The following is a 22,902-nucleotide window of genomic DNA, read 5'->3' as shown; positions in this document are numbered from 1 at the left end:
TTAAGCATGTCCTATGTGCAAGGGCTCTCAGGAGCTTGGGACTGTTGCCCTGCAGACTGCCCCAAATGCACTTTTCCTTTGCTGATTGTGCTTTGTATCTTTTTGCTGGAATAAGTCACAGCCACAAGTGTGATTATACACTGAGTCCTGCGAGTCCTAGCAAATCAGGAAAGTTGGGTTTGTCTCAGGGTCCCCTGACACAGAACTGTATTGTTACTATTCCCACCTTACACTATGGGAATACTGAACTGCTTAGAACTGCTAAGCTCCCTTGGTACCCACATGGTGTTTAGTGTGGGCCTTTTCCTCTTCCAAGAGTGCTGTGCTCTCTTGCTGCTCTGCCACCTTGTCTTTTTGGTGCACTCCTTCAAACCATACCTAGGATTCGCTTTCTCTCTGAAGGTTTCCCCACCAAGCTAGACATTATTAATTCTCCATTATACTTCTGTACTCCATATGTATGCCTAATCTTAGTTAATATTCTTTTATTATTTGGTACCATGAATTTATTACAGGGAGGCATATTATTGCCTTAGTATCTCATGAATGAGTTAGCTTGTCTAGAAAATTGTAACTGGTCTTCAGTAAGGATCAGTTTTACAAGTTTAGCTCTTCAGATGCCTTAGCTTTATACTTAGTAATTCTCTACTCGGTTCTAGTACTAGACCACTGAGTTCTAGAAATGATAGTATATTTTTCTATTTACATAGATATAAAGGAACTCTGAGGAGATAGACTTTTTTCTTTATCTCATCAAATTATCGTTTGTATCACATTTCTATCTTTTAACTAAAACTTGTTCTAGACAAGTAATATATTCTCTCCACTTAAATAATTATCTGGCTATCTCATAAGTTATTCAGAATGATAGACTCTAAAATGTTGAAATTAAATGAGCCACTGTTAGCTCTGATATTATTAATTAATTGCAGCCATTATGAAGTACAATGTAGCAAAATATAAAACAGGGCTGGAGATGTGGCATAGTGGGTAAGCTGCTGCCTGTGATGCTGATATCCCATATGGGTGCCAGTTTGAGTCCCGGCTACTTCACTTCTGATCCAGCTCCCTGCTAATGCACCTGGGAAAGCAGTGGAAGATGGCTAAATACTTGGGCCCTGTCACCCATGTGGGAGACCTAGATGGAGTTCTGGGCTCCTAGCTTTAGCCTGGTCCAGCCCCAGACATTATTGCTAAGAGGGGAATAAGCCAGCAGATTGAAGATATCTCTCTCTTTCTCTTTTTTTTTTTTCTCTCTCTCTCTCTTTCACTCTGCCTTTCAAATAAATAAGTGTCTTCTTAAAAAAATAAAACAGAGGCCGGCGCCGCGGCTCACTAGGCTAATCCTCCGCCTTGCGGCGCCGGCACACCGGGTTCTAGTCCCGGTCAGGGCACCGATCCTGTCCCAGTTGCCCTTCTTCCAGGCCAGCTCTCTGCTGTGGCCAGGGAGTGCAGTGGAGGATGGCCCAAGTGCTTGGGCCCTGCACCCCATGGGAGACCAGGAGAAGCACCTGGTTCCTGCCATCGGATCAGCGCGGTGCACCGGCTGCAGCGCACCAACTGCGGCGGCCATTGGAGGGTGAACCAATGGCAAAGGAAGACCTTTCTCTCTGTCTCTCTCTCACTGTCCACTCTGCCTGTCAAAAAAAAAAAAAAAAAAAAAAAAAAAAAAAACAGAATAGAGACCAGTGCTGTAGCATAGTGGGTAAAGCCATTGCCTGCAGTGCTGGCATCCCATATGGGCACAGGTTCAAGTCCTAGATGCTCCACTTCCAATCCAGCTCCCTGTTATGGCCTAAGAAAGCAGTGGAAGATGGCTTAAGTCCTTGGGCCCTGCACCTGCATGGGATACCTGGAAGAAGCTCCTGGCTTCTGATCAGCACAGCTCCAGTTGTTGTGGCCATCTGGGGGAAGTGAACCAATGGATGGAAGGCCTCTCTCTCTCTCTCTCTCTCTCTCTCTGCATCTGCCTCTCTGTATCTCCTCCATTCAAATAAATAAATAAATAAACAAATTTTAAAAAAACAAAACAGAATAGTCTTTTTCTTGGAACCTTCAAAGTATATAATATGTGCAATTTTGTTAATTTTTAAAAATTTCTCTTCCTAAGGAATTGGAAGAACAATATAAAAAGGAGAAACTACATCTAGAAGAGGATAGAAATCAGCTTCAACTTGAGCTAGAAAACCTGAAGGAAGTTCTGGAAGACAAGCTGAGTACAGCCAACCAAGAGGCAAGGATTCTTATGCCTTTCACCTATATTATATGGATTAATGACAGTCACTTACTCCGATGGCATTGTATATATGACCGAGCCCCTCAGGGAAAGCAGCACATCTGGAGTGAAAAAAAAACAAACCCTGAATTGATGCCAAATTTTTCATAACACTTTATTATGTGCCACCAGGTAAAAACGTGCTGCCAAAAGCATTCAGCTACTTGTCAACCCAGATGCTTCACAAGTTCTAGACAGTGATATCTAAATTACTCTTAAATTCTTGTGAAAGCCGCAGTGTTCAGCCTGGAAAGGGAGAGGTTGAGAAAGTCATGTAATAGGAATCCTATAAGCCTTTGAAAAGCTGTGAATAGCACAAATGTAAAAACATTTCTAAAGTTATAGTATCTATTCCTTCACTTTCTCTTCCCTGGTTGAGGCCATGCCCTCAGATAGCCTCTGCCGTCTGCTCTATTCCTTTCCAGTTCGTGCTTGTTGCATGTTGTACCTCACACAGAGTTCTCGTCGGCTGTTCCTCCCTCACCAGCCAGCAGCCTCTAACTCCTGCTTCTGCACACAGAGACCACCCCCAAACACGCTTGTGCCCTGGCAGCCTGACAGTCTGTCCTCCATGTTCTTTTGTGGTTTGAAACATTTATCCAAAGGAAGGCCCAGCGCCGCACTGGGAGTGATGGAGCGGGGCAGGATTGTGCATGGTGTCAGCCCAGCCTCTGGTCTGGTGTCTGAGATAATCCTGCACAGGCTTCACAGCCACACGCCTCTCTCTCAGCACCTGCCCTCTGTCCTTAGCACATCCCGCTCTTTCTGTGACCATCTGTGTTGCTCAGACAGGCCCCTCAGGGTTCCTCCTGGGGTTCCTCTCTCAGTTCCAAATGTTTATCTAAGCAGTTCTCCAACCCAGATACTGTCATCTCACTGAGAAGGTTTTTAGTAAATATGGAACTTGTTTTCCTTCTGGCTGCATCATTGTTTATTTTTCAGCACCCTAGTGATACTTTGGTGCCACTTGAGAGTGGCTGCCCAAGAATTTCTGCAGCTCATCCCTCCGTCTGCTCCTGCCTTTCCTTAGTCTGGGCTATTTCCTTGTCCTGCATTGCTGACTAGGATCTTAAAGATAGCAATCATTCTTATTATATTCTTGCTCTTCACTCTAAGGATCTCAGCATTTCACAGTTAATTATGACTCTTCTCTAGAGTTCTGCTTTGTAAAAGCCCTTTTTAATCCTAGGAGATTGCCAAATTAAAAAATACAAAACAAAACAAAAAAAAAAACCATGAGTGGATGTTGATTTTTCTGCATCTATTAATATATGTTTTCTGTAGTTTGTTAATGTGGTGCCTTATATTAAGGAGATTGTTTTATATTACAGATAGGCCTGTGGCCTAGTAGTTAAAATGACTATGTCCTATATCACAGTGCCTGTGACAGGCACTACATGCTATATCACAGTGCCTTCTTCTGGCTCCTGGCTCCAGCTTTTTTTTTTTTTAAGATTTCTTTCTTTTTTTTTTTTTTTTTTGAGTGTTACAGACAGAGAAGCAGAGACAGGTCTTCCATTCACTGGTTCACTCCCCAAATGGCTGCAGTGGCAGGAGCTGGGCTGATCCAAAGCCAGGAGCTTCTTCCAGGTCTCCCATGCAGGTGCAGGGTCCCAAGCACTTGGGCCATCTACTGTTTTCCCAGGCACATTACCAGGGAGCTGGATTGGAAGAGGAGAGCGAGACATGAACCAGATCCCATCTGTACCGGCTCCACAGGAAGATGCTTAGTGCTGGCCTGTCCAGCTTCTTGCTAACGCAGACCCTGAGAGACATAGTGATGTCACAGATAACTAGATCCCTGCCACCCACATAGACCTGGACTGAGTTCCCAGTTCCCTGCATTGGTGCCAGCCAGGGACTATAGAGGACATTTGGGGAGGGAACCAGCAGATGGGATGGTCCACACTCTCTCTCTCTCTCACTGTTAGTCTCCTTCTTCCTCTATCTGCCTCTCATTTTTTTTTATTAAATTATATTTGAATTTCTAAGATAATTCCTAGTTAGTCATGATAATGTTAGATTCAATTTGCTAATACTGGGTTTAGAATTTGGGGACCTGGGTTCAAGAAAGAGTGCTTTGTTTTTTCCTTTTTCATACCATTCCATTTCTGGTTTAAAACCAACCTCATAGTAGCTTCATAAAATTAAGCAGGCTGTGTTCTCTCCTTTGTTGTCCAGAAGAGTTGTGTGAGATTGAGATTACTTTTTAACCTCAGTTATGTTGTCCTTAGAAATGTGGTGTGTCTGAAAAAACAATTTGAAGCTTACTCAGATTTTGTTACCTAGTACATGAGAGAAATTTAATATTCTGATTTTATTCAGTTGTTTAGTGCAATGTTTTCTATAGGCATGTCCATAAAATCGAGATTCAAAACTATTTTCTTCAAATCTGTATTCTTTATGACATCCATCTTTATCTGTTAATTTCTAAAATCTGATACTATGATGGTGGACTTATCTCTCTGTCAATTTTTGCTTTGTATATTTAGAGGCTTTGTGTTGTGCATACAAACATGAAATTGTTTCAGCTATTTAGTGGATTATACATTTTGGTCTAGTGTGTGTTATTTGCTATTACATAACTGCCTTGCTACCTGCTGTAGGTAGCAGGAACCCAAGTTCTTGGGCTATCAATTGTTACTTCCCAGGCACATTGGCAAGAAGCTGGATCAGAAGCATAGAGTAGCCAGGACTCAAATCCAGGACTCTGATATGGGATGCAGGTGTCTCAAGTGGCAGCTTATCTTAACGATGCCATAATACCAACCCTCATTCCCCCATGAAAGATTTTGAATACTAGCCTAAGTGCATTGAGAAACAGTTGAAAGATGCTAAGTGCAAATATGTGGATGATTACTTGGGAGATGAGGCTTACACCTGTGTCTGTGTTTATTATTTATAAAATAATTCACTTTAGGAGCAGGCACTGAGGTATAAAGGGTTAAGCAGCCACCTGAGGTGCCAGCATCCCTTATGGGCACCAGATTGAGTCCTGGATGCCCCATTTCCAATCCAGTTCCCTGCAAACAGTGGAGGATGGCTTAACTGCCTGGGCCCCTCTATCCATGTGGGAAACCCAGAAGACGCTTCTGGCTTCAGTCTGGCCCAGCTCCTGCTCTTGTGGCCGTTTGGAGAGTGAACTAGCAGATAGAAAACTCTCTCACGTTCTCTTTCTTTCTGTCTCTCTCTCTTTCTCTCCCCCCTCACCCTGTAACTCTGCCTTTCAAATAAATCTTTTTAAAAAAATCACTCTAGTGTTATAAGAAGAATGAATTAGAGAATAGCAAATGTGGATGTTCCAGGGAGAAAGTTTGTATTTACTGTCCTCCTTCAGTGTGCATGTTTATTAGAAGAATCTGAGTATTGATCTGTATTTCAGATAACAGAAATCCCAGGTAAAATAGCCAAAAGAAAGAGGAAATGTATTGACTCATGTGGCTAAAAAGTCTAAGGGTAGTGTTAGCATCAGGCAGGACTTGATACATTAGAACTGTAATGTGCTACAGTGGGACTTGGATTTGGTCTCCTCCTTTGACTTCATGCTTGGGTCATGGATTCCCTCACATGTTCAACACAGTTATTATTTTTTTTGCTGGCTTCATAAGCAGTGGCTTAACCTGCTGCACCATGATGGGCCCCATGTATTGCAATTACACACCTAACTCTTACGCAGCTGAACATTTTCTGGAGTGTAAAGAATATTCTTTCTATATTCATAAATTTGATTTTTTTTCCTTAGTGGTTGGTACCTAATGTTTACATGTTGCTTTCTAGTTAAATAATTTCTTATGTATTCTTGAATTTAATTATTATTGTAACTCCATGAGGTAGATATTATTATTAGACATTGAACTTAAAACTAGATTTTCTGCTAAGTTCAATACTGTTTCAACTTTGTGCAGCTGCTTTCCTCACTGTCATTCATTCACTACTATTATGCACATTTAAGGCAAGCAAAATCAATCCAAAAAGTAGGGAATATACAAGTAAGCAATAAAATGCAGAGAAGCAGAACATAAATAATGTTACAAAATTTCAAAGTATTATAAGAAAATCCTGTATACAAATATGCCAACAATTTCTTTCAATTAGGAAGAGAGATATCTCTTTGTAAAAATGTATTATTTAATTTATTTAAGAAGCAGGGAAGGGGATGGAGACAGAAAGAGGGAGAAAGAGCTTCCATTCACTGGTTTACTCCTCAAATGTCCACATGGCTAGGGAAAGGCCAAAGCCAGAGCCAAGAACCAGGAACTGAGTGCAAATCACTCATGTCAGTGGTAGGAACACAATTACTGATGTCATCACTGCTGCCTCTCAGGGTCCACTCTAGCAGGAGGCTGGAGTAAGGAGCCAGACATTGAACCTGAGTACTCAAGTGTGGGACTAGGGCATCTTTTACTGTTAGGCTCAACACCCTTCCCAGTGTGAAAATTTAGATTTTGAAATGACTCAAAGTAATGGAACTACGTGACCAAACCAATTTAAACCATGAAGGAAAATGTTCTAACATATCTAGAAAGGCAGTAAGCCCAGAGGATTTAATGGGTAAGCTGTATCAAATATTCAAGAAACAATTCTTTTATTTTGAAAATATTTTAGAGCACAGAAAAAATAAAAAGCTTCACAGATCATTGTATGAGATTGGCATCCCTTTAGAGATACTAGCAAGATAAAATCCTCCCCACACCCTGAATTAAATGTATCCTGTTTCAGTCAGTCTGCATGGAAAGGGGCCAGGAGACCTGTGCACCAGGGGAGACAACTGTAGATGGAGAGGGTGTCCATGGAGAATCTTCATAGTCTTCTTGGTGGTGTCTGTATTTCCAAGGGGAAATGTTCAGGTATTATTTTCAAATTGCCAGTTTAAATTTTTGTAGACTTTTCACAGACATGGCTGTTTTTTTTTTTTAATTGGGTTTTTGTTTCATACATTTTCCTAGGTTATGTAAAGTATCTCGTGTGTGGATCTTTGTTCTCAAAATAGGAGGGTAGTAGTCTGTTTAATCATCAAACTGCCTATTAGTTCATAAATAATTTCAACAGTATATAAGTTCAACTCTTGAGGACATCATGAGATACTTTTTTTTTTTTAAGATTCATTTATTTGAAAAGCAGAGATATGAAAGAAGAAAGAGAGAGAGAGAGATCTTCCATCTGCTGGTTCACTCCCCAAATGGCCACAACACAGGAGCTGGGCCAGTCTGAAGGCAGGAGCTTCATTAGGGTCTCCCACATGGGTGCAGGGGCCATAGGACTTAGGTCATCCTCCACTGTTTTCCCAAGCACATTAGCAGGGAGCCGGGTCAGAAGTGAATCAGCTGTATGGAATGCTGACACTGCAGGCAGAGGGTTAACCTTCTGCACCACAGCATTGGCCCCATGGGATGCATTTTGTCAGGAAACACAGCAGTCATAACTGAATTCTAGTTAACACTACGTTTACCAGCTTATCAATAAAATCTCAATTTACCACCTCATAAATAGAAGTAGACTCAAGTGAAATTATAATAAATGATTTAAAAGTATTTTTAAATGTATTTCTGTCTTTGATACAATTATCTTGCTTCATTTCTTTTGTAAAGATATTTTATTATATGATAGAACCAGAAATTCTCTTTGTTAAACCTAGAGCTTGAAAGGTAAAACCATTCCATTGCATGGTTGTCATCAGAGGGGGAAATCATAAATATAAAAGTCCTTAAAACACAAATCATGATGATTTGAGTGCATCTTAAATTTATCAAGAAATGCTCCATTCCGTAAAATGACAGCTGAAGAAAAGACTTTGAGAAGAAATTGTAAGACTTTTGCTGGTCTGTTGCAATGAGATTTGTTGAGAGGACTCCATTTACTTACAGATTGGCCGCCTCCAAGATCTGGTAAGCAAAAGTGAGCAAGGCCTTGGCTCTGCTGAAGGACTCATAGTCAGTCTGCAGGACTCCCAGGAAAGGCTTCAGAACGAGCTTGATTTGACCAAAGGCAGGCTAAAGGAGACCAAGGATGCTCTATTAAATGTCGAGGTAATTTCGTAATCCCACTGCAAAATAAAAGTGTTGTTTAGCCACTTTGCTTAAAGCCTATTTAAATATCACAGCATGTATAATTAGGATGATGGTTCCTAGGACTACTATAACAAAGGACTACAAACTGGGTGATTTAGAACAAAAGAAATGTATTTTTTTCACAGTTCTAGAGGCTAAAAATCAAGATGTTGGCAGGATCATGGTCCCTCTAAACCCTTCCTTGCCTTTTCCATCTTTTAGTAGCCCCACAAAGTGCTTGGCATTTGGCAGTATGATTTCAGTCTCTGCCAGTTTTCACATCATCATCTTTAAAGGCTATATTAGTCACAGTGGATTCAGGGCCCACCCTACTCCAATATGACTTCATCTTAAATAAATGCATCTGCATATAACCTATTTCAAGTAAGGCCATGTTCTGAGCTTCTGAGGGAGTTAGGACTTTAACGTATCTTGTTGTGACTGTAACTAAACTCACAGCACTTGGGATGTGCAATTTGTTCTACTGGTATGAGCTGAAACTTTCACATATAGTAACCGCGTGCTTCTCCATGATCTACAGATTTCGGGCAGGCTCTATCTCTCCCCTTCCATTCTCATGAAGCTTGGCAAAGAGTTAGCCTGCCTTAGATAATAGAGGAAAGAACCCCAGCAAGCCAGAGGGCAGTAGCCAGGAAGTTATGTTCCTTCAGAGAGATATCTGCAGTGTAGGCTCTAAAGTCAGGGGGCGGGTCTGGCTCCACCACTTAAAGTGTAACTTTGGGCAGCCTCATTTCTCTCATTGCATGGTGAAAGAGGAGTGGGGGATAATACTATTTAGCAGTTACATAAAATGAACCATTTATAGCACAGTGCTTAGCAGAATAGTAAATATTAAATGCTGGCAGAGGCCCATGGTTGCCAGTGTTGTCCAAAGAGGTCATTTCGAGCCCCAGGCTTCAGAGAGCCACTTGGTTTATGCTAATGCTAATCTATGAGGATTTCATTTGTATTATATCACTATAACACTAAACACATGGGCTACTGGGTTGACGTTATGTAATAAAAACTCAGTACCCTAAATTTCACATAACCATTTTAATCATGTTAGTGGGAGAAAATTGTAATGTTTAACCTTTGAGCAGATAACATACCTTTGGACAGAGTATGAAAGAATTTGAATAACATCTGTCTATATAGTTTCTGTATATGGGAAGATAAAAATCAGTTGGTTGTTAGGTAATCATGGTATGAAAGGTTTAATTAAGATGATCAATACTGACTTTCAGGGATTCAAATAATTTATGATATAACCCTTAATAAAACATAGTTTAAATAAGGACATTTAAAATACAAAATGTGTTCTGTGTGCTTCCATTGTCCAGAAAATATGGATAGCATTATCACTTACTGTGCAGTAAGCATTTTAAAAAGTTATAGTACAAGCAGTTTATGTATTTGAAATAACTGGCAGGATCTCCACTTTTGAAGACTAGTCTTCACTAGAAAGTTTTTGTTCTTCAGGCTGAGCTAGAACAAGAAAGGCAACAGCATGAAGAGACACTTGCTGCCATGAAAGAGGAAGAGAAACTCAGAGTGGACAGAATGGCCCATGACTTAGAAATAAAGTGGACTGAAAATCTGAGGTACACTCTTTATAATATAATCCTGTCAGTACAGATGTGCAGGGACGTGCTTCTGTTACATGGCTCATGCTGTCATATTGCTAAGGATGTAGCAGCAGTATTTAAATGAATTAGTATTTTAAGTAATTAGGTGCAGAGAAATTGGAGTACATTTTTTTTAAGTCAGATGTACTTTTTTTCTGATTCCCTTTCCTTGAACATAAAATAGGCAGAGAACAAACCTGAAGTCAGAAGGCTTATTTGTTCTGGTACCTATTTTGCCATGATAAAGAGGTAAATCAGTGATCTTGAGTAAGTTACCAATTTACTGTAAGTTACCAATCAGTGATCTTGAGTAAGTTACCAATTTACTGTCAAATAATGTAGTCTTACTCTGAGTCACAAATTCTGAGGCAGATTAATTAAGTGCTAGAACCTGTACACAGTTAAACTATAGTTACTGAGAGGAATGCTTTTTTACAAAGTAAAGGTTTTTATTTTATTTTAGACAAGAGTGTTCTAAACTTCGGGAAGAGTTAAGACTTCAACACGAAGAGGATAAAAAGTCAGCAATGTCTCAACTTTTGCAGTTAAAAGAGCGAGAGAAAAATGCAGCCAGGGATTCATGGCAGAAGAAAGTAGAAGATCTCTTAAACCAGGTAATTAATAATCTACACATTATGAAAGTTCGTTTTCTTTACATTCTCTACTGATTGAAATTTTGTAGAACACTGTGTGTTAACTTACTATATTTTGTTACTTTTCATAGGGAAAAGTCTAAATATTTTTCAAAGTGTATGAGATCAAAGAGTCAGTCATAAATTTATGAAACATTGTGCTAAATCATTATTATATGAGCATTCCTAAATACTGAGAATATATATTTTTTAGTTTAATATTTGAAATGAATTCATGAGAAATTTTAAATAAGAAAGTTACCTGTTCTTTGAAAGGATAAAATCCTTTCTCAGGCATTTGGGCAATAGAAGATAAAATTTATTAAATTTATTAAATGTGTCCTGATTGCCTCAAATTGCTAATGGAGCAGTTTGCTTCTGTCTCAACAATGGAGTATTTATTTATTGCTTGTCCTGCTTCAGAATGATTTCAGTTCCTAAGAGAGATTATTACACAAACAAAAGATAGCAGTGTTTCTAAATTTCTTCTTTTGTCATGCTAACCCCATCGTTTATAATTATAATTGAAAGAACTTCCATACTTTTATCTCATTTCTACAACTTTTAACTGCATGAAGTGTTGGCATTCTCTTGCAAAGCCAGTAATTAAATGGGACTGACTGCATGAGTCACCAGTTGATAATCCACCATTATCTATTTATCTGTGATCCTGGTAAGTTTAAAAATAAATGGGATAGGCTTCTTTTTTTTTTTTTTAAGATTTATTTTATTTTATATAATTAGTCCTAAAACAGTATTTTTATACTTTGTGTTTCTGTGTGGGTGCAAACTGATGAAATCTTTACTTAGTATATACTGAATCAATCTTCTGTATATAAAGATAATTGAAAATGAAAAAAAAAAAACAAACCTGGTGTTAAATTGGAAATTGCATAGAAAATTAATCAATTTTTAAAAAATATCATGTAGGATCTCTGTCTTTAATGTGCTATACACTGTTATTTAATGCTATAATTAGTACTCCAACAGTATTTTTTCACTTTGTGTTGCTATGTGGGGGCAAACTGTTGAAATCTTTACTTAATATATACTAAGCTGATCTTCTGTATATAAAGAGAATTGAAAATGAATCTTGATGTGAATGGAAGGGGAGAGGGAGCGGGAAAGGGGAGGGTTGCGGGTGGGAGGGAAGTTATGGGTGGGGGGAAGCCATTGTAATCCATAAGCTGTACTTTGGAAATTTATATTCATTAAATAAAAGTTAAAAAAAAATCAGAAAAAAAAAGATTTATTTTATTTATTTGAAAGAATTATATAGAGAGGTAGAGACAGAGAGAGAGGTCTTCCGTCCGCTGGTTCACTCCCGAGACGGCCACAACTGCTTTAGCTGTGCAGATCCAAAGCCAGGAGCCAGGAGCTTCTTATGGTTCTCCCACATGGGTGCAGAGGCCCATGCTCTTGGGCCATCTTCTACTGCTTTCCCAGGCCATAGCAGAGAGCTGGATGGGAGGTGGAGCAGCTGGTACTGGAATTGGCACCCATATGGGATGCTGGTGCTTCAGGACAGAGCTTTAACCGGCTGCGCCACAGCGCTGGCCACAGCGTAGGCTTCTTATAAGATACTTTATTAAACAGGTACACACATGCAAAGTCTGTCAGCAATGCCTAGAGCCTGCCAGTTTGTGTTTGGCATTTCATGGTAGTTGTTTGTTTGTTTGTTTGTGAGATAGAGGAGAGGGACACAGCTCCCATTTTCGGGCTCACAGCTATTAGTAATGTTACTCTGAAAAGGGAGAAGACATTCATTCATTCGTGTGTGAGCTTTTGTAAATCATTTGAAATCTCTGAAACTTAGATGGAAATGAGAACAAGGAGCCTACTCTTGCTAAAAGTTGGTTACCACATTCATGTTTACAGTCACTTTACCTTCCTACCCAGGGTCCAAGCAACACAGATTATACTGGGCAGAGCGATGCTGATCCTCTGCCACATCCTACATCCAGAAAGTTTCAATTCATTCAGTTACATAAAATGAAAACAACCCTAGAAGTCTGCCAGGTTTTTCAATGTTGAATATAGATGTTTGTTTTGAGTGCGTTTATTACACTGCTCAGAGGACACACCTCCCCTTCTACCTGTTTTCCATTAAATTATTTGTTTTCCTTTGATCTCTTTTGAATTGTGAGATTTCTCCCATGTTGTCCTGGTTTTAATTTTTTCTTTCTGCCTTATGTCTGTCTTTATTTCTTTCCTTTTCTGATGTCTATTCTGCAGTGTTCTTTCCTGAGAGGACCTAATGCTTTGCACCCTAGGTTCTGTGTATCATAAAATAATTTATTATATATTTACCCCACGTTTTGCCAGGTTTACAGAGAGAAATCTTTTAAAACAATTTTCAAAACAAATTAACCATAAATATGAAGGTAACTAGGAATTGAGAGGTGAAACTGTTCTGTGATGCCCCTTGCCATCAGCCCATATCCAAGATTCCAATGTCTCCCTTCCTCCCCACGTCTGAGATGTGTGGGGCATACGCACTACTGTAGATAAACTGGCAAACAGCTATGGTGCTGCAGAATCATCCATGCTGGAAGAAAATTAAGAAAACATGAGAACAAAACAATGCCCCCGTTAAAGTAAAATTGGATGCTATGTTACCAAGATTTCACTTCCAGATATATGAGATGGCTAAAACTTAATGCTTACTTATTTGAGGGAGAGAGAGAGAGTGGGGGCGGGGGTGGAGATGGATCTTCCATCTGCTAGTTCATGTCCCAAATACCCACAGTAATAAAGGCTGGGCCAAACTGAAGCCAGGAGTCTGAAACTCCCTTTGAGTGTCCCAAGTTGGTGACAGGAACCCAAGGACTTGGTCCATCATCTGCTCTCTCCCAGGCACATTAACAGAAAGCTTGATGGGAAGCAGAGTAGCCAGGACTGGAATCTAGGACTCAAACAGGCACTCCAGTGTAGCTTAACCCACAGAGTAGCTTAACCCCGTGAGTAGCTTAACCCACAGAGTCAAAAGGTCCCCCACCCCCACCCAGTGATATATTTTAATGAACCTTCATTGTAGACATAGGATCATTCCTTCCTGGCCCTCTGGATCTTGTTCTCTCTCTCTCTCTCTTTTTTTTTTTTTTTTTGACAGGCAGAGTGGATAGAGAGAGAGAGAAAGACAGAAAGGTCTTCCTTTTTGCCGTTGGTTCACCCTCCAATGGCCGCTGCGACTGGCTCATCTCGCTGATCCGAAGCCAGGAGCCAGGTGCTTCTCCTGGTCTCCCATGTGGGTGCAGGGCCCAAGGACTTGGGCCATCCTCCACCGCCTTCCCGGGCCATAGCAGAGAGTTGGCCTGGAAGAGGGGCAACCGGGATAGAATCCGGTGCCCCAACCGGGACTAGAACCTGGTGTGCCGGCACCGCAAGGCGGAGGATTAGCCTGTTAAGCCATGGCGCCAACCTGGATCTTGTTCTCTTGACTCTTGGGTGGGTTCCTGTGCCTGTGCTCTGAAGCCTGCTCTGCCACTTTGCATCTGCATGATCCTGCTCTCAGCTGTGTTCCTCATACACTCTACTCACCTGCTCTAATCCATATGTCCATTTCCCTGGGTGCCTTCTGGCCTTCCCTTTCATCCTAGCACTTGTCAGCACTGCTCAGCACGTAGGGAGACAGACACGGCTTAGGGTTGGTATATTAAAGAGAAGGGAGTGGGAAATAGAATTGGAACCACCAGGGCTTAGACAGAAGCAGATACTGTGGAAAACTATCAGAGAAGCTGTGTTTTCATGTATTTAACTATTTCTGAGTGAAGTGAGCACCAGACTTTTTTATATCTTAGTGTACTTGTACTTCATTCTACTTACTGCAAAGAAGAAATAAAATAATTTGCCTTTCAAATGAATTTAAAATCTTGAGAATTAAATTTGTTTTAAACTAATCTTCCTGGCCTACCTCTCTAAAAATGGACATAGAAAAGCATTAGATTTTCACTTTGCTTTAATCAGGTATTTTTCATTTCTTGAAATTTACTGAAAGTGATTCTTTTCTCTGTGTTCCAGCTCAGACTCGTTTTTGTAATCTTAAATTTCCTTTAATATTTCGTTGTGTTCCCCCAGTCTAATCAGTGTATGTATTTGAATTCCTTTAAAGCAAACAAACAAACAAACAAAAAAACTACATATCTTTTCCTCAGACTCTAAGAGTGATTGTATAGAGTCTTCTGTGATCATATTTCCCGTTTGTGATCCTAAAATGTTACCACATATTCCTTTATTTCACCTTTTTTAAGACGGCTTTTATTTGGGTTGTATGTGATGCTGCACTTATTCAGCTTCATTCAGAACATTGAACTGAGAGATCAGGAAGGCACTCAGATCATCAGAAAAAAGAACTATAGAATTTTAAAAATTGGGTCTGGAACTCTGTATTGTATGTATGAACTTTGACACTCCGAAATAATTTAGCTAGTTATAGTCACATAGATGACATGATTTTTATACTTCACAAATTTATAGTGTAATAGGAGGAAGGTTAGTATACAGATAATTAAAATAAAATTCACTATGCAGTAAATGAGTTTATAAATAATCCAGTTTGTACTAAGGAAGTGTATTAGTATATTTTTTGTTACAGTAATGAAATACCTTTTGTTACAGTAATAAAATAGCTTTGTAAAGAAAAGAGCTTTATTTTGACTCATGGGTCTAGAGGTGCAGGGTCAGCGTGTTACATGTGTAGTGATGGCCTCCTTGCCAGTAGGGTGCCGGGGAGACACAGAATTACATGAGAGATGGGCAGAGTGCTTGTATGTGTGTCTGTATGGTCTCTCTCCCACTTCCTGTTAGCTGCCAGGATCCAATCTGGGGGCCCTACTTTGCGACTTTATCTAATCTTAATCACTTCCTTAAAGCCCCACTTCTAAACACATTGGTCATTCATTTCCACCATCTTAATAACTCACAATGGAGATTACATTTCAACACACTGATGCCTTGGGGGACATGCAAACTATATCCATGCCATTAACAAGGAGCAGTGTTTTGTTGGAGCTGGCTCCTGCCAGCTCATTGTAGCCAATTGTGTGCCTTTCTTCCCAATACCACAGTCAGGGCCACCATTGTTGGTGACTTGCAGTCACCTGTGGTGGTCATTTATATTCCTCAGATACCAACAGATTCTGCAAATTGAGGTTTTGTTTTTCAAAAAGCTGTTAAACATTTATTGGTGTACTACTGAGCGATAGAGAAACAGTAACATAGCCAGTACAAGTAGGAACACTTTCATTGAGACCAGCTATGATATGACAGAGTAATGGCAAAAATACAAGAGTTTTTATTCATTTAACAAAAGTTTTTATTAAATAGACACTCTTATTTCCCAGGAACTATGAGGAATACAGTAATGAGAAAAACAAAATTGGATGGGAATAGTTTAGGGAGAGAGGTTATGATGGAACTCCTTGACTTTATCTTGGGAATTTAAAAGTTTACTTAAAGAACTATGAGATTGTGTCAGAAGTTTATGGAAAGGAGAATGACAGGCTGAAAATTTTATCTCAGGAAGTTTAATACAGCTGTGATACTGAAGCGAGGATGAAGTAGAGACATCTTGACTTAAATATCTAAATTAAAGTGCCTGAAACAGAACTTTTAGATACACTCCATGCCTCCTATCCTACCCCTCAGCTTAAGTGGCTGCTCCTCCCACACTGCCATCCCCTCCCTGCCCAGACCTCACTTCACTCTCTCCGACTGTGCAGGCAGACACAACCCTCTCTGCTGTTCTACCTGCACACTACAACCAGGGCGATGCACTTCTCACCTCCACCTCCACATTAGTCCAAGTCATGCGCCCTTCTCTGCTACACTACAGCTATGGTCTCTGTTCTCTTTGCTTCCACTCTTGCCCACCTGCAGATTAAGTGATACCCTTACAATATTCAGTTGAATTGCATTATTCTGTTTTGACTCCTGCAGTGACTTTGTATCATGTGTAGGGTATAATCCACACTCTTTGGCTTATGATTTGGTGGTCTGGATCTTGAAACTACTGAGTTCATTTGGTTTTAAAGTCAAGTGCTCATTTTGCTGCTCTTTAAGTTTTTTGTTAGCAAGGAAATATATTCTCTCTTTAGAAATTGTAGCTGCCTGTAAGAAAAAATTATCTGTTTTTATCAGTTTTTCTGTATCTTCTCTTAAGTGATTACTTTTTTAGATGAGGGACTGCCCTTTTAAAAATTAATATAAAGAGGACAGATTTCATGTCTTTGATAGATATAATTCTAAGAACAAAACAATACTTACCTTCCTTCCTCCCTCGCATCATCCTTCCTTCTTTTTTTTCCCTTTTAATTTTTGTGATAACATACAAATTTACTTCATAATCACAGGCTTAATGTTCCGCTAAATACAGTGTTCAACAAGTAAATAGTCGAAAGACCACTATTTCACAGGAGTATAGAAAGAGCTATAAACAAGTCAACATCACTCTTAAACCTTCAGGATTTTTGTTAGTGTTTTGTTGTAATGGAAGAGTAATTGGCCGCAGATCTGAGGCAGAGGCAATTGCAGGGCCTGGCGCTATCATTTCTCCCTGTGTTGTCCTGCCAGGACCTTGGCAGATGCCCTGAGCAGTGACAGGGGATCAGAGAGGCCAACCCTGAGGGCTCAGAATCCTTTTACTAGAAATTGGGAGAGCAGGGAACTATGTAGAACAAACATCCGAAATCCATCCTGAGCCCTGGGCTAGACAGTGGCTAGGGGAAGACAAAGGGAGGTCAACAGAAAAATCAGCAGAAAATGAGAAGAGGACTATGGAGAGAGGAGAAAAACCAGCCAGAAGAGAGTGAAAGTAGCTGATGCAACGTAATGTTACTTTCTAGAAAATATGGAATGAAATTAAAGTCTGCCAAAAAAGCCAGCCAAATCCATTATTCCTCATCCAACCAGCTTCAGTTGATGGATTCAAAAAGCAGCTTGTGATGTTTTCCTAGTGAATATGAAGTTTGACCTTAATTTTCTTTCAATCGAAAAAATGACTTCAGCTATACCATATCCTCTTTGATCATTTATGTGGTTAGTGTTCTTCTTGAGGGTTTATTTTTCCTTCTAAGATAATAGCACTGAACTCTGAATTAATTTAAAAATATTAAATTTAAACTTACCTTTCTTGCTAAAACCTCCCTTTTTGGAATGATTCCATCCAGTGCATACATTGGCACCTTTAGGAGAAGAGAGTAAAGAGAAGGAACTATAAAATCTACACCTAGATTTTTTTAAAGATTTATTTATTTATTTGAAAGGGTTATAGCAAGAGAGGGAGAGAGGGGAGAGGGAGAACAGGGAGATAGAGTTTCCATCGCTGATTCACTCCCAAAATGGCTGCAATGGCTGGGTCTGGGCAAAGCCAAAGCCAGGATCCAGGAGCTTCATTCGGGTCTCCTACATGGGTGCAGGGGCCCAAGCACTTGTGCCATCTTCCACTGCTTTCCCAGGTGCAGTGGCAGGAAGCTGGATCAGAAGTGGAGTGGCTGGGATTTAAACCAGCATTCACATGGGAAGTCGACGCTGCAGATGGCAGCTTAACCTGGTACTTCACAGCTCCAGCCTCTATGCCTAGATTTATTTCCATAGCCTCTAGCTGTAGGAAGAAGGCCAATAACCATATTAGTTTAGATTCCAAAAGTTCAAATATACTTTAGTCATATAAAACCAAAAATCTCAGGGAAGGGAAGAACTGGTATGCCACTCTTATTTGTTGTATTGCTCTAATTTATCAGGTAACTCAGAAATTTTAAATAACATATGTATTTTTGTCTGATGATACCTTAAACAGTGGAAAATAAAATGTATTTCATGAACAAATGGCATCCTTTTTAGATTATCTTTTCCTACTAGACCATCTGTAATGAGAAATACAGACAGGTAAAAACACTGCAACTAAATATGCCTTAGATTTTGCATTTTGTGAAGTTTGGAGAAATTGTCTCTCATCATTATATATATTATATATATCAAATATAAATTCATATGAAAATGAATTAAAAAAGATATGCACAAAATTGACATTTTAAGATTTGATTATTGTTTATAGCTTATCTATACTCCTGAGGAACAGTGGCTTTTCTACTCACTGCTTGTTGAATTCTTTATTTAGGGATGGGTTAAGCTTGTGATTATAAAGTAAATTGAAAGTATGTCATTATAAAAATTAAAAATAAGAAAGGAAGAAGGAAAGTGTGAGGTGGAAAGTATCATTATGCTCTTAAAACTGTATATATGAAATACATGAAATTTGTTCACTTATTTAAATTAAATTTATTTTTAAAAAGTAAAATAAATGTTTTAAGAATGTGAGGAAGTTTAGGTTAAAAGTTATGAAATAATAAAATAAGGAAAATCTTTTTTTCATCTGATTTTTCAAGTTTCTATGAAATCATACCTTGGGATATGTTAATCTAGGCTATTAGTAAAAAAAAATCATTCCCTGAGTCAAAACTGTCTATAATCTGTGATCTTCTAAGGAATAACCACATAGTTATGGGAAAAATTACTGTATTCTGTCTGAAAATTTGGTTAGTGTTCAGAGGAAAAAAATGTTAAACTTTACCATTTAAATTTGAAATATAAATTTAAAATATTATTTTCTATTTTTGAAGGTAAATAAATATGGGAAAATTACATTTTATCCTATATTTTGGGGGAGGGGAGTATAGGTTTTTCCAGTGGTCTGTTATTTAAAATTTCAGTGAACATTTGAGAAAGTAATCTAGCTTATAAACAATTTGTCAAATATATCCAAGAAAGTGGGATTAAAAAGATGTAAAGGCATCACTGGTTCTTTCCCCCAAGTACAAAACCCAACTATTAGTGAAGCTTCATATTTTCCGTGATTTTCCTATATTTGTTTCTTGCCCCCCAAATTATATAGTCAACCAAATAAGTGTTGCAGTTGTCATGTGTTGAGCTCTCCTAGGAGAAACCTCAGTGAAGCTTCAGCAGCACAGCATGCAATGCTTTGAATGGTTTTTCTGTAGATTTCTGGTTGGAATTTATGACAGTAACATTCCTTCCAGGCTCTTCAGTAGCCATCATCTTCTAACTGAACCCTGGTTTATGTGCTCTAGCTATCAGTATTTCTCATAGGTAAGTCTGTCAGCCATAATCATATCGGGCACTGTTTTAAAGACCTACAGATAATTTAGAATTTCTCTTTGTCTGACTTTTTTCTCAGAATTGTTTCGACTTACTTTTTTCTTGAACACATATAATTAATGTTCTGTGTTTTACTCTCCTTTTTATCCCTCTTTCTTTCACTTAGTTGATTTCTGAATGTTTCCCTTTATTCCTGTGATCTTTTCTTCATAGCGGCACTCTCTGGGTGAAGCTTTGCATAAATCTATCAACAATGTAAGTGAGCGGCACTTACAGTTTGCACTGAAGGGCATGTTGCACATTTTGCGTAAACTGAATCACTGCTTTCAAGCTCTGTTACATTAGAGAAATCTTTGGCATTTGGTAGGATATGTTTTGTACATGGGTAGTAAAAGCATCTAATGTCCAGCCATTAATTTGTGTTTGTGCTTACATGTTCCACATTGTATTAATAAGCATATATTTTACTATAAAACCAAGCAAGGTTTTATACCTCAAATATGATATTTACAGTTTTAATGTTTGCTTTTAAGAATATAGCAATCTTTTAAAAAAAACATTAATTAATTGACTATCATAAAAATATTTCTTATGTTTAACTAGTTTATTTTGTGAGAAAGTAATATCAAGACTTCTTTAAAGTATCAAATAGGAAGATGTATGAGATTTTGAATATATTTTGCATTTTATTGTTATAGTTAACGGATGAAACCAAATGGAGTAGCCCTTCCCTAAGAATTGACAAAGCTGTTGTCTTTTATGTATGTATACTGAAGTATGCAGAATCTAAGCAAGATAATGTGCCATTTAACACTGATTTAAAGTTTTTTTTCTTTAAGTATGATGAGAAAAACTGAGATTTATGCTTATAAAAATCTATATATCTAACTTGTCCTTTAAAATAACAAAGAATTTGACGTCTTTGGATATTTTTCTTGTAGCCTGGGACAATGTCAGCAGACTTTTTTTTGCAAAGGCCCAGGTAGTAAGTACCCTTGGCATTGTGGGCTGTCCAGGTTCTGTGGCAGCTACTCACCTCTGCTGCTGCACTGTGCAGACACTCAGACAGCTTGGAAATAAATAGCTCTGGGTGTGTTCCAATATGATTTAATTTTTCTGTAGTTTGCCAGCCCAGATCTAGAGAAATGAAAGCTTTGAGACTAGAATGTGCTATGAAATTTCAGTTATTTTTGAGTGAAACTGTTTCTACATACCCCTCTAATTTCATTCTACTCTATAAGAAAATAACAAAAAATTATCTAACTTTCATATACAGATTTTCTTTCCACATAAAAAATAGAAATACATAAATGCATTTAACAGCATTTTCTTTAATACCTTAAAAATTAGTACCAACCATTTTTATCCTGGTGTTGATCAAAATAAGGCTACATTCAGGAGTTCTTTTTAGCAGTGGCATAGAACATATTAAGAATTTTGAATGATTTTCATTTTTGGTATAACACCAGTGTAGACTTTGTTGTACATGCTATTTGGAATAGAAATAGCTCAAATAAGGTATGATTATGTTTTCAATTAATTGAATTAACTTTGGAATATTTGCAACAGCGTGGTCATTTTCCCTCAGTAGTTATAAATAAATGATATTCATTAAATAAAAATTGCCTTGTTGAAAGTGTCTCTTAGTAATTGGATAAGGATGCCTTGATTTATCTGTCTGATTAATCAGAGACACTAAGAAGACAAACTGAGGGAGAATGTGAGAGAGATACAGATGGACAGACAGGTAGACAGCGGTGAGAGAGAGAGACTGGGAAACAGACAGAAAAAGAGACAGACAGTGAGTTGGACCAAAAGAGAAACATACAGGAGGACAGACATTCAGACTGAAAGAAAGTAAGAGAGAATAAGGGACAGAGTTAGATAGACAAAGAGACATATAGACATAAACAGATACAGACATATAGAGTGACCCGAGACTAAGACAGACAGACAGAGACCAACAGACAGATTCTCAGAGAGACAGACTGAGAGACAGCCAGAGAGAGAGAGAGTGAAGGACAGACAGTAGACAAGAGACAGAGAGACAAGAGACAGATTGGTAGGCAAAAAGTAAGAGAGTAAGACTGAGAGACAACTGAGAGAGCAAGACAGACTGAAAGCAAGACAGAGAAATAGAAAGACATGTATAGAGACAGGCAGAGTAAGAGGCAGAGAATGACAGGCAGAGACAGACACATCATATACAGATTGAGAGAGGACAGAAATAGGCATTTTAACAGGCAGGGAGCCAAAACGAAAGTGAGAGACAAAAAAGAGTGAGACAAACTGAGAGACAGACTGACACAGAGAGTGACAGACAAAAAGAAATATACACAGAAAAATGTACAGAGAGACACAGAAGCAAAATAGATTGACAGACACAGAGAGACAGACAAATAGGGACACAGACACACACACTCATAGAGACAGAGAGAAACAGAGACAGAAAGAGATAGAGACATACAGAGAGAGACAAAGGTAAAGCCATATAGATGAAAACAGAGAGAGAGTCAGAGAGAAAGATGTATAGACAGAGAGTATGAAAGAGATAGAAACTGAGATAGAGGTACAGACTGAGACAGAAATAAATTAAGAAACAAAGAGTGAGACAGAAAGATACAGATATAAGAGTCACACAGAGAGAAGTTTTTAAATGAGGATTTTTTTTTCTAAAATAAGAACTCTCTGGTTTATTTAGCATGGATAAAAATAAGAAACATTAACAGTCGTAATTAATGTATAGGATCTACCATGCACTACAAAATTTGAATATAATTCAAAGCAACTACTGTTTCACATTTATTCATCAAATGCCTTTTTAGATATAATTCTAAAATAAAAGTGATAACTAAGATTGCCCAATTCTTTGTAAAGTCCATTGTTCTCTTGTTTTTAATTAATGAATTTTTATATTATATGTATGTCCATAACATAAATTCAGCTATTTAAATTATAGCCATAAAACATTAGTTCATTTTACATTGCTTTGCTCATTATTTCTCTTTTAAAATGACATATAATTTCCATGCTGAATAAAGGCTGATTATTTATTGTAATTCTACTGATTTATTTATAAACATAAGTGAGTATTGATGCTTCATTGCATGATTAAGGCTTTCTGCATATAATTCATGTTACTGTCTTGAGCATGAATCTAAACATTTTAGAAAGCCTTAATATTTTGGTGTGCTTTCAAAGTTAAG

General features: G+C 38.4%; 1 protein-coding gene across 11 annotated transcripts in view; it reads left to right on the top strand.

Annotated features, from left to right (window-relative positions):
• FAM184A (family with sequence similarity 184 member A) overlaps positions 1 to 22,902 on the top strand; it is a 111,258-nt gene that overhangs the window by 51,803 nt on the left and 36,553 nt on the right. For 9 of the 11 annotated variants that reach the window (XR_009865515.1, XM_062186685.1, XM_062186686.1 and 6 more), the window contains exons 6-9: positions 2,111 to 2,233; positions 8,140 to 8,301; positions 9,805 to 9,926; positions 10,414 to 10,564. Coding sequence is in view for 10 of the 11 variants with exons in the window: in XM_062186685.1 (XP_062042669.1) it covers positions 2,111 to 2,233; positions 8,140 to 8,301; positions 9,805 to 9,926; positions 10,414 to 10,564 (558 nt within the window). In the remaining variant the exon portion in view is untranslated. The remainder of the gene's footprint in view (positions 1 to 2,110; positions 2,234 to 8,139; positions 8,302 to 9,804; positions 9,927 to 10,413; positions 10,565 to 22,902) is intronic. The other 2 variants (XM_062186682.1, XM_062186684.1) reach the window with 2 other exon arrangements.

This window comes from Lepus europaeus, chromosome 3 (genome assembly GCF_033115175.1).
Source record: "Lepus europaeus isolate LE1 chromosome 3, mLepTim1.pri, whole genome shotgun sequence".
Classification (NCBI taxonomy): domain Eukaryota; kingdom Metazoa; phylum Chordata; class Mammalia; order Lagomorpha; family Leporidae; genus Lepus; species Lepus europaeus.
The sequence above is the reverse complement of the archived record's forward strand: the minus strand, read 5'-3'. Positions and strand labels throughout refer to the sequence as shown.